This window comes from Eschrichtius robustus, chromosome 14 (assembly GCF_028021215.1).
Source record: "Eschrichtius robustus isolate mEscRob2 chromosome 14, mEscRob2.pri, whole genome shotgun sequence".
Classification (NCBI taxonomy): Eukaryota; Metazoa; Chordata; class Mammalia; order Artiodactyla; family Eschrichtiidae; genus Eschrichtius; species Eschrichtius robustus.
In genome coordinates this window covers 99,483,329-99,494,691 of record NC_090837.1, presented here as the reverse complement: position 1 = coordinate 99,494,691, position 11,363 = coordinate 99,483,329, and the positions used below count along the sequence as shown (strand labels likewise).

At 57.9% G+C, this 11,363-nt stretch overlaps 1 protein-coding gene across 9 annotated transcripts in view; it reads right to left on the bottom strand.

Moving 5' to 3' along the window:
- Positions 1 to 3,561: 3,561 nt before the first annotated feature.
- The window catches only part of ATP9B (ATPase phospholipid transporting 9B (putative)), a 252,828-nt gene continuing 245,026 nt past the window's right edge, over positions 3,562 to 11,363 (bottom strand). For all 9 annotated transcript variants that reach the window (XM_068562639.1, XM_068562640.1, XM_068562641.1 and 6 more), the window contains 3 exons: positions 7,339 to 7,396; positions 6,438 to 6,641; positions 3,562 to 4,109 (listed from right to left, as the gene is read on the bottom strand). In XM_068562639.1, the coding sequence (XP_068418740.1) occupies positions 3,973 to 4,109; positions 6,438 to 6,641; positions 7,339 to 7,396 (399 nt within the window). In that variant the 3' untranslated portion in view covers positions 3,562 to 3,972. The remainder of the gene's footprint in view (positions 4,110 to 6,437; positions 6,642 to 7,338; positions 7,397 to 11,363) is intronic.

Sequence of the window (11,363 nt, the reverse complement as noted above, 5' to 3'; positions counted from 1 at the left end):
CCTGGGGGCCGGGCAGCAGCCACGTGACGCCTGTCCCCGGGGGCTCAGAGCCGTCCACGGTGTCCCTCCCGGCCCCCCGTGGCCGGCAGAGGGGACGGGAGAGGCAGGCGGGGGCCGTCCACGTCCACAAGTGCCCTCAAGGTGCCCCTGCCACGCGCTAGGCCTGGCGTCTGTGGCCTCCCGGCCTCCCTGAGCCATGAGGGCCCCGGGGACCCGAAAGCAGCGTGGGGACGGGCTGCGGCTGCAGCTGCGGAGCCCAGGCGGCCGGTTCCGGGAACAGCCTTGGAAAAGAGCACCGGGGGTGGGGTGGAGTGGGGCTGTTCTCTGGTTTTAAAAATTCGGAAAATCCTGCAGCTCAGGGAGGACTGTTTCCAGACCTCGGTCCTTCTGGGCCCCGTGGTTCCGCTCAGCCGTCGTCTCCGAGGCCCGAGGCCCAAGGCCCCAGAGCCTTCCGGGCCCACCAGGAGCCCCCCTCCACTGGGACGGGGGCAGGAGCCGCGGGGCCGCTGGCGGGGTCTCCCCGGGAGGACGGGGGGAGGTGCCGCCTGGGCTTTATTATGAGGAGGTACCCCGGGCCCCATGCAGGCAGAGTGGACGCCGCGTGGACACAAACGCCCGGGTGAAGGCAGGTTCTTCAAGGCGACGAACCCCGGCCCCTCAGGGAATCACACTTTCTGGGCTCGGCTGTTGCAGCCCAAGGAGACGCCCTGATCCTAAGAGCCCAGACATCAGCCTGGACCCTGCGGGCCGTGGGCGGCATTTCTTAGCTTCCAGCGCCACCTGCTGGAATCTCCCGGAATTACAGCCGCTCCCCGGGGCGCGGTGGCCGAGGCGTTTCCTGTTTATCGGAGCCCAGCCAGGCGGCCGGAGCGCGGCTGAACAGGGCCCGCTGGGCCCCAAAGTGCCCGGCGACTGCGGGATCGCAGGGGAGCAGCCACCGCACCCCCTTCCTGAGGACACAAACTGATACGACCTGCCCGCCGTGCCCCGGGCCCGTCCCAGCCCTGCCCAGAAGCTCGGGGCACGGGCTCCCCGCCCAGCTCCCCACGGCCGGGACAGAGGGACACGAGGAACCTTCCCGACCGGAGGGCTCAGACCAGGATTTAGTGAGAAGTAGGGGAGCCCAGCACGGTCCTCCTCGCATGGACGGCCAGCTTCCCGAGTCTAAATCATTCCAAGATAAAGAGCTTTCAGGAGAGAACATGCAGGAAGGTCCCGCCCAGGTGTGGACCCGTCCAGCAGCGCCCCAGGGTCCCGCCTGTTTGGGGGACACAGGATTGTTTCCTGAGTGAGGGGCTGGGCTGTGTTGAGGGGCTTGGGGCTGCCGGCCTTGACTGTGGGGACCAGGTGGTGTCAGTGAAGGACCCTCCCCACCCGAGGCCGAGGCGTGTCTGGGATCGAGGACATGCCAGGCCTGTCCTCTGGCCACGGTGTCCCCAGGCGGCCCGCGTGCAGGAAAGGGGGGTGTGGTCGCTGTGGCTCCAGGGGAACAGAGCCTGACCCTGTGCCCGAGGGCCCCGGGGTCCCCGCCCAGCCCTTACCTGCACGGGCTGGGGATGCGGCCATGGGCCAGGTGGGGAATCCCTTAAACCTCCCCAAGCCTCAGTCTCCCCATCCCTCATTGTCTGTCCGGCGCCGTCCTGGGATGGGGACAAGGCCGGGTGCGCCAGGGCACCGAGTCACTGGGGCAGTGACCCCCAAGGCGTGGCCTGGTAGGCCGAGTGGACAGACCGAGGCCGCGTCCGGGGGGACGACGCTGGGTTCAAGCGGGTGACCCCGTCCCAGGGCCCGGGCTGGGCCTCTCGTGGGTTCCGGTGTACTCGGAGCCTGAGAGGGTGAAGGGGCCCCAGCTCTGTTCGGGGTCCTGCCCTTGGACCATCTGGGGTTCCGGTGGGACGGGGTGACAGGGCAGCAGGCCCTGACCCAAGTCCCTGGTCCGCAGAGCACAGGGGCCTTTCCAGGGCCTCTCGGTGGAGCGAGGGAGGAGGGCCAGCCGAAGGTCGCACAGGGGCCCCCGGACAGGACTTGGGGACACGCCCGCACCCACGTGGCTCAGGGGACGGGCTTGAGGTGCAGGGAGCTCCAGCCACCCTCCCACGGGGCGGGGGTGGCACTCCCTGGCGGGGTCCCTGAGCCCTCCCACAGCTGGAGGCCCAGCAGGGGCCTGGGCAGGCGACGCAGGCCGTCCCAGCTGGAAGGAGCAGAGGCCACTTCCGCAGCCTGCACCCCCGTCCCCCGGGGCGCCGCCGGGCGAGTTCACAGGCTCGGCGGACACAGTGCAGCCCTGACTCAGAGACACTGATGACGGTCACGAGTCTGGAATAGGACGGGGCCACCTCCAGGGGCTGCGGAAGAGCCGTTCACCCACCACCCACCCCCTCATCTCTCCACCCGCCTGTCATCCATCCACCCGCCTGTCCGCCCCTCCACTCGTCCATCTGACCCCCCGCCCATCCGTCTACTTCACACAGTAATGGGGGCCAGTGACGTCCAGGCTCTCGGGGACACGGTGGTGGAGACTGGGCCCCCCTCACACCCACCGTCCCCCTCCCTCCGCCACCAGCGCTCCTCACGCCCAGCTACAGTCAAACTACGGACCTGGGCTCTCAGGGGGAATGCCCGCCCGCTCCAGCCGCTGCGTCTGCTTCACATCCTCTAGAGGACGCACCTACCGGCCTGCAAACAGCCCCCCTCCTGGTCACCTGCGTCCTGTCACCCCTTCCCTCCCCGCCGCGGCCGTGCTCACTCTGCACACAGGCCTTCCAGCCCCTTCCACCCCCAAGCGCCTCCTCCCGGCCCCTCCAGGGCGGGGAGCCCGTCCACCTGCCCCCATCAGGCCTCGTGGGTGAGCGCCCAACCCCTGGTGAGACGTCCGGGATTTCTCAGGGCACGTGGCTGGCACAGCCGTGAGCCCGCCTCGCCTGTCCCCTCTCAGGCCCACCGGCCTCCCCCAGGTCCCCCCTGGGTCCTGAGCACAAGTTCCTCCCTTGGCCCCAGATCCCCACAAACCCGCAGCTCTGCTCTGCGAGCAGCTGAAACAGCGACGCCCGGTGGGCAGGGGAGGACCGGCCACCTGGGAGGTGCTGGTGGGACAGTCTGAGCAGCTCTGGGCATCACTCCTCCTCCTGTGGGACCCAGCCCTGGGGGCCTCGGGCACACCGAGGGTCCCGGCACAGCGCTCAGACCCCGAGCAGCTCCCAGCGCTGGAGCCGCTCCCCGCCCAGAAGGGCCCCTAGAACAAAAGGACTCGGTTGCTCAGGGAAGCGTTTTTCCAGCCCAGCTTCGGCGAGGCGCTGCGCCCACAGCCGGGGGCCCAGGCGGCCGGAGCCAGGCGCCAACGCGGCGTGCAGTTGTGTGATTTCTCAAACGTCGAAAGGATGGGAACTCAGAAACGCGCTTGACTAACAGCAGAGCCTCGGGACGTACCTGAGTTGCTGCCGTGGACTTAGGGGCAAATGCCCCGCCCTGCGCCACGTGGCTGCCGTGGGCGCGTGGGCGCCGCTGGGACCAGCGTGGCCCGCGGGAGGGGCGGGTGGGGAGGGAGCGGCACAGACATGGGCCTTTACAGCATTGAGACTTTATTCTGGTTAAGTGGGGACGACTTTCCATATTGTAACATCAAAGAAAGAATTTGAATGTTAGGAAACTGCAGAACATTAAATGGCCTTTCATTTCAATTCTCAGAACAGCAAAGATGGATGCTTTACAGTAGCAGTGAAATCATTAGGGCTCATTTTCAATAGAAAGTCAAGCTGGTTCGACATGGAAATTAAACTTGGAGAAACAATAAAAAGGGAAGGAAAGGAAATCCGGCCCCGGCACGGATACGGCGCGACTGTCTGCGGAGCCCCACCCTGGCCACCTCCCGGGCCCTTCCTGCCTCACGCCCTCTCTCGGCAGCCGCCACCGCGCACCCTGCATCACGGAAATGGGCCCAAAGGCGCTGGAACCTTCCGTGGCAGGTGCGTGGCCCTAGGAGGAGAGCTTGGAGTAGCTGGGAGGGGACAGCTTCCGCTTCAAGTACTTCAGGACGTAGAGAGGAAGACAGCTGACCACCGTGATGGCTGACACTTTCCACACGAAGGTCACAGTCGTGATAAAGGCAACATCTGTGGGAAAGAAACCCAGGAACAGGTGTCAGAGGCGCCCAGGGCACCGCAGAGGTGGGCCTGGTGGAGCCTCGGGGTCTGGGTTACAGCCCTGCCTTCCCTGCACACCAGGGGCAGGGGCTCCTCTAACAGGAGACACGAAGCCCCAGCTGTGCAGGGCAGGCGCTGCACGGCCCACGGGCTCGGTCCAGAGGCAGAACCTCGCAACGCGGCCGGCAGGGCAGGCGCTGCACGGCCCACGGGCTCGGTCCAGAGGCAGAACCTCGCAACGCAGCCTGGGGCCGGCTCGGACCGTCCGGCTCCTCTTCGTCGTCCTGAGGACAGGCGACCCTGGGGACCCTGGCAGAGCTGTCCCCGTGAGCCCACCTCCCGTGACCCTCTGTCCTGCCACCACAGGGGACGTGCCCCCAGGCCGACCTCTGTTCCCAGGGTTAATGGCTGTTCTAATCCTTGCGGGCGAAGAGCCACGTGAGAACCCGACGGGCGGCCGATCCTAGGACAGCCATCCCTGGAGACTGTCGTCATTAAGTGGGACGAAGTAGCCTTGTAGGTCCATGGACGCTGAGGCCCAGGAAAGTGCAGGGAAACCCCGGGTCTGCGTGCACCCGGGTCTGTGTTTAAGCACATTGTAAAAAACCCGGGAAGTGTTTTCCAGGGGTCCAATCGCTAAAAATTAACGGCAAAATGTTGCGGGGACGACGCATGGTCGCCTGGCGGACACAGGTGCTCATCGGCGGATGCAGGACGCCCAGCACCGTCCCCTCCGATGAGCCGCAGAACCCCGACGGGGCCCAGGGCCCAGGGCCGTCCACGCTGTCACCAGGCGGGAGGAGCCCACAGCAAACGCCACGAAGAGGAGAGGCGAGGCTCTTATCAGTCGAGCCGCTGGAGTGACAGCGTTCTGCTAAGTTTCTGCAGTCTTGAAGGACGTGGTAGCGTCAACGACCCGAGAAAGCTCCACGAGACACCCTGCCTGTGCCTGCTTCACACGGGGGCCCCGGGCAGCCCTGCTGCTGGTGTCCCAGCTGTAGCTTCTGCTTTGTGCTCTGTGCACACGTGCTGGGAGAAGGAGCTGCGGGCCCAGGGAGACGCCCGAGAATAAGCCAACATCGCTCCGTGCAAGAGCGTTAATTCGCGTTCACACAGGAAAGCAAACGTCTATTCTCAAAACAAAGTAACCAAGATATTATAATTTGAAAAGAACCACTTCCTATGTGCCATGTCTATTTTTTTGGTGAATGTTTCTTTTAATGCAAAAACACGAATTTTTAACAGTTTTCCTATCTACGTACTCACCATTGAGTAGATACTTGGATGTGAATTCACCCAACTTCTGCTTTTATGTTGGAATTCTTTTTACTTCTCTACCATCTATAATACGTTAAAGTTATGGAAGAGGCACAAGATTCATAAGTTCCTGCTGTTGAAACCTGCCTAAACACTCATTTTGTAATTGATAGTTCTGGTGTGAAGGATGGAGATGTTTTCACAATACGTGAAAAGTGACGTTACCGTCACTTTTCACCAAAAGTAACCTTATGGTCCGTTGCTCTCCTCCACTTCACAGAAATACGAGGCTCTCATCTTTCATCCCAGTGAAGTCTGCTCGTCCCAGGTCCCTGGTGTTAGGAACAGGAGGTAGATGCCGACTTTTGACTTCAAGGGTCAGGGCTCTGCCTTAGATGAATTTTCCGACAGTGCCAAGTGAAGAGCTGGGTTTGACGAGGCGCGTCAGGTGAGGCGAGATCGGAGCGCGGCCGTGGACGGGAAGCGGGGGTCGGAGAGGGGCCAGAGACGGCCGTGCGAAGGCACCCAGGGCAGCTCAACCCTCCCCCAGGGCCACGTCGGGTGACCCCCCTCCCTCCCCCATGCCAGCCAGCGCCCACACCCAGCAAGCAGGCCCCCTCCTCAGGGCCCTGCTGGTAATGGGGGCGGGCGAGAGGCGGGAAGGGGTGCAGTGACCCGGGCCACGTGCCACCTGCAGGTTCTGACGCCGCTCGGGACCGAGGCGGCTGGGCCCCGTGGCTCGGGGGGAGGAGGGCGGGCGGCGCCGGGCCCCATCCTGGAAGCCCTCTTCCCTGCAGCCTCAGCGGCCTCCGTCAGGAAAAGGGACAAACAATACAGCTCTTGTGGGGAGAACTCGGCACGACTTCATGTATTGTTGCAAGGGGTTTAATCTTTCCACAAAAATAACTCTGTGTTGTGAAGCTGTCTGATGTGGGTTTTATTACGACCTGCAATCTAAGATAACGTAGTAGAAGAAACAAAGAAAACGTTCAAAAACCAGTAATAGACAGCTATTCAGAAAAGAAGTCTGAAGCAACTTACCAAAATATTTATTTAGGAAAGCGAGCGAGGCCACGTAGCAGCCGAGGCTGAGCAGCTCAGCGACCGCCATCAGCCAGTGCCACGTCCGGACGGTCAGGGCCACCATCAGAAGCTCCGTGAGGACGAGGGCCGTGAAGGAGATGGCCACCACGTGCACGAACTCGGACTCGAAGAGCACCAGGGCCCCGGACATGAGGATGCCGCCTGGAAAACAGCCAGGGTGAGCGGTGTGGCTTTGGACACGACGACCGTGCTACTCGGGTCGGCAGCTCTGTTACTGTATGAGGGGCGAGAGCCGCTGACGGACGCTGACAGCACCGACAGACACGGGCTGTGCGCACCCGCACCCAGCGGGCCATGTGAACTCTGGACTGGGGGGACACAGTAAGATGCGGGCTGGCAGAGTGGGGGGGAGAGCCGTGCCTGCACGCCAGTTAGCCACTGCGCGCTGGCTGTCGCCTTCCAGGTCGCCTTCCAGGGCCGTCTGCTAACCACCCTCCACAGGCCCCCCCATTCGTCTGGGACACCAAGCGGAGGGCAGCGGGTGACTTCTGACCTCGTAATTCATATTTCTCGAAGTCCGGCTATCATGCCAAGAGAGAAAGCCATTGTGGGGCGTAGGCACCGTGGTTAAGTGCTGATTAAATTTTTCTGGATTGTCTTTTATTTAAAAACAGGTCAGTTTTTAGGTGGCCTGCACCAGTAAAAACGCCAACCCCCGCTGCGTTGTGAAGAGGCCTGCGGGACCAGCTGCTGGGGTATCGATTCACAAGATAAACTGAAAGCAATATTCAACTGCTGATGAAATGTTAAGCTTTTGGAACTTAACTGGGAGGTGAAAACAATATCGCCCATAGAAGACAAAAAAGCTTCAGTGCAGGAGAAGGCAGGTCCGTCTTACCTTGGTAAATACTGATTAAAACCCAGACGAGGAAGGTCTTACAGGATAAGGATCTTCCCTAGGGTAGACAGTGGAGCAGCTTAGTTAACAGAGCAGAACACACGTTTTCAAGTAGCTACGTGCAGGTGACTTGTAAAAGACCCCAGGCCCCCAGCCCGACCCACGTACTGATCCAGCCACCGTCTTCCTCCCGTGCACCCGGGCCGCCCGCCCTGCGCAGCTTATGGTAAAGGGGTGAGTGGTCTCTTCTGTTTGACCTCTGGTGACCTTAAGCCACAGCTATCCATTCCCGGGCTTCCTAGTGACCCAGGAGTCGACGTGTATAAAACAAACATTGAAACGCACTATTCTGCATAGTAAAAACAATTTCCCTTTATTTCTTCTTTATTTCTTGGCAACAAACCTTCCTATATCTACTTCTTATTTTCCTTAGATGACAAAGGACGGTCTATCACACCTGAAGTCAGAATTTAGGCCCCGAGGTCCTTTCTGCAAAAGATGCCATATCAACGAGCCCAACACAAACAAGGGTTTCTGGCACAGCAAACTTCACCTTGAAAACTCGGCCTGCGTCCTGTCCGACCACACTCCCGAAGACGCTTCTATCCGAGAAGGAAGATGGGGTCACAAGTCGCCCCCCGCCCCCCAGCCCGTTCCTGCCAAGGGCTGGTTGAGGCAGCACACGTTCCTGAGGCCTGTGGACGACGGTGTCGGGATGAAGCCCGGCGAGGCCACGGCACGGGACTCACAGACCATCACGCTCGTCCCCCGCGTCTCCCGCTCGCCGGCACAGCCGACAGACATCGTTTCCGTTTATGGATGGAGAAGCCCCGGCAGCTTCAAGGTCACGCTGCAGCTAGGCCTAGCGGAGGAGACCACAGCTCTGCTGGGACGCGGGGCACCCCCGCCAGGAAGAGGTGGCACGTGATGCTGAACGGCACGAGGAAGAACGAACCGCACATAGGACAGAGGGACGCGTCAGCACAAGGACGCCCGGAGGCTGAATCCCGCCCACCCGGCGTCCTCGGACACCTTTGAGAGAGACGGTGGCAGCAGCTTGGTCCCGAGCGGCCACCTGAGAACATCCTGGCTGAGCCCGAGGCCTCGCTGCGTGTGAGTGCGGACAGCAACCTTCAAACGTGTCATCATTTGTTAAAAGGCAATATTGTTTTTTAAAGGAAGAAAACAGCCGCGCCCGGGGACAGACCCTGGCACGCGTGCACACAGGTCCTCCTTCCTGCCTCTGTCTGCACCTGCACCAGACACGCCGCCGCCGACTCGGCCAGGCGGAGGGGCCCTGCGGTGCCGCGTCCCGCGGCGGGAGCCCCGTCTCGTCTCCAGCCCCCTCCCCAGGCACTCACGGACGCTCTCCCCGAGGTTTCTTAGGGCAGCCCCCCGCCGTGGTTCTGTGGTTCACGTGTCCTGCGGTTGGAGCCCTTTGCCCCAGTCTGCATGCCAGCTCCTGGGTGGACGGTTCTGTGCTGGCAGATGGCCAGTCTCCACCCACCACGTGCGACAGAAGAGTCCCTCACCCCACAGCTCCCGCGCTGCCCCCTTCCAGTCACCCCCTCCCACCCCAAGCCTCGGGCGGCCGCCCATCTGTCCTCTGTCCCTAGAGCTGTGCACTTCCCAGAGCGGCAGGTCACTGGGGTCACACTCACTCTTGCGTCTGGCTTCTCCTGGGCAGCAGGACGCATCTGAGAGTCGTCTGCGTTGCTGAATGGACGGGTTTTCTCCCGTCACGGACACGATCCCACGGCGTGGTGCACCCTCACGGGGGGAAGGGCGGCCGGCCGTTTCAGTTTTTGGTAATTACGACAAAGCCGCCATCAACTTTTCTGCACGTGATTTTGTGTGAACGTACCTCTTCATTCCTCTTGAGTAAACACCTAGGAGTAGGATTGCTGAGTCACGTGATAAGCGTGTGCTTAACTGTACGGGAAGCCGCGAAGCTGTCTTCCAGGGCGGCTGCACCAGCCTGCGTTCCCACCCGCACGGCTGAGCGTCCCTGCCAGCGTTTGGTGGTGTCGGTTTTACAGTTTTGCCATTCTAACAGACTGCGGCAGTACGTCATTTTAGTTTGCAATTCCCCGATGAAAAATGACGTTGAGCGTTTTTTCATAAAAGTGATTACTTGCCGTCTGTACACCATCATCTTTGGTGTGGTGTCCATTCAGGTCTTTTGCCCATTTAAAAACTTGGGTTGTTTTCTTTTTGAGTTTTGAGGGTTCTTTATATATTCTGGATACAAGTCCTTTATCAAAAGTGTAATTTGCAAATATTTTCTACCAGTCTGTGGTTTGTTTTCCATTTTCTTAACAGTGTCATTCACAGAAAAAAAGTCTGTAATTATGATAAAGTCCAATTTATCAATTTTTTCCTTTATGACCCCATATCTAAAAGCTCTTTGCTTAATGCAGGGTCATGCACATTTCCTTCTGTACTTTCTCCCAGAAGGTCTATAGTTTTACATTTTACATTTAGGTCTAGGACCCACTGTGAGTGAATTTCTGTGTGAGACCTGAGGTGTGGCCCGAGGGTGACCGGCTGTCTCGACACCGCCTGTTGAGAAGACGACCGTCCACCACTGGATTCCCCTTCACGTTGGTCAAAGACCGGCTGACATGCGTGGCTGTAGTTCTGGGCTCTCTGTTCTTCCCCACTAACCTGTGTGTCTATCCTCTGCCAGTGATAAAAACCGGGTACTGGGAGGCTTCCAACTTTGTCCTTCTTTTTCAAATTTGTTTTGGTAATTCTAGTTCCTCTGCTTTTCCATACAAACTTTAGAATCAGTTGTCAATATTCAACAACACTGAGACTTCCGTTCCACGAACATTCATTTATGCCTTTCTAGGATTTCTTTCAGCCAGTTTTACAATTTTCAGCATGGAGATCCTGCACATATTTTGTTAGTTATACCAAAGTATTTCCCTTTTTTATGCTGTTATAAACAGTGTTTAAAAATTGTTTTCAGATCTCAATTGTTCATTGCTACTATACAGAATTAGAAATAATTAAAAATATTTTTTCCTTGTATCCTGCAACCTTACTAAACTTACTAGTCTAGGAGGGTTTTTTTTGTGGATTATTTGGGATTTTCTACATAGACAATTCTGGCATCTGAAAGCAGATATTTTTATTTCTTCCTTTTTAATTTCTATACCCTTAATTTCCTTTCCTTGCCTTATCACTATTACTTTTAAAATTATACAAGGATACAAATACACATTTCAAAAGCTAAAACCATTTTGAGACTATTCAACAGAAAATAAAAATAGTGAAGTAGTCCTAATAGTTCAACGTCTAATGGTTTCAAGGGCTTTTATGAAGGACTGTACATCACCTAGTTGATATCTTGACAGTCAGTACAACTATAACTCAGGTGTCTCTGTAGTTAGTGAGTAGTTTAATTTATCATGAATATAACACTATGGCTGGGTAACTGAACTCACAGCTACAAGGCTGAACTATTTCAGGACCACACAGGCTGACTCAGCTGACCACGGGTCACCTAAGTCCTGACCCCAGGGCTCAGGCTCAGGTGGTTTTTCATGAGAGGCCACAGACCATTCAGGACAAATAAAGTCATCTGTAGGGTTAGGAGAGGGATGAGTCCATGTTTCCCCTCTAGCTGGCAGCACCAGAAAATCAGAAGTGACTGCACTCACCATGAGTAAAGCTTAACAGCTCAAAGCGGAACGCGACCAGAACATCCTTACAAATACATCCTTTTCTGTAAGGAGTGAGAACTATATGGTGTTAGGAAGAGGAAGGAAATGTTGCCTCTTTGTTTAACTGATTCATTCCCTCCCTCGTTCATTCACCAATTACTGAACAGACACCGTGTCCAGGTTTAGGCCCTGGAGACAGAGCAGAGAACAAATGTTTACATTCAGGATCGGCTAATCTCGTTAGAACCCTAAGTCAGATGGGTGATGCTTGGAGCATTTATACTCTTAGCATAAAAAGACTGGCTATGAAATAAGTATAAAACCAGGATATTTTATTTCGAAGTAGAGTTCTTT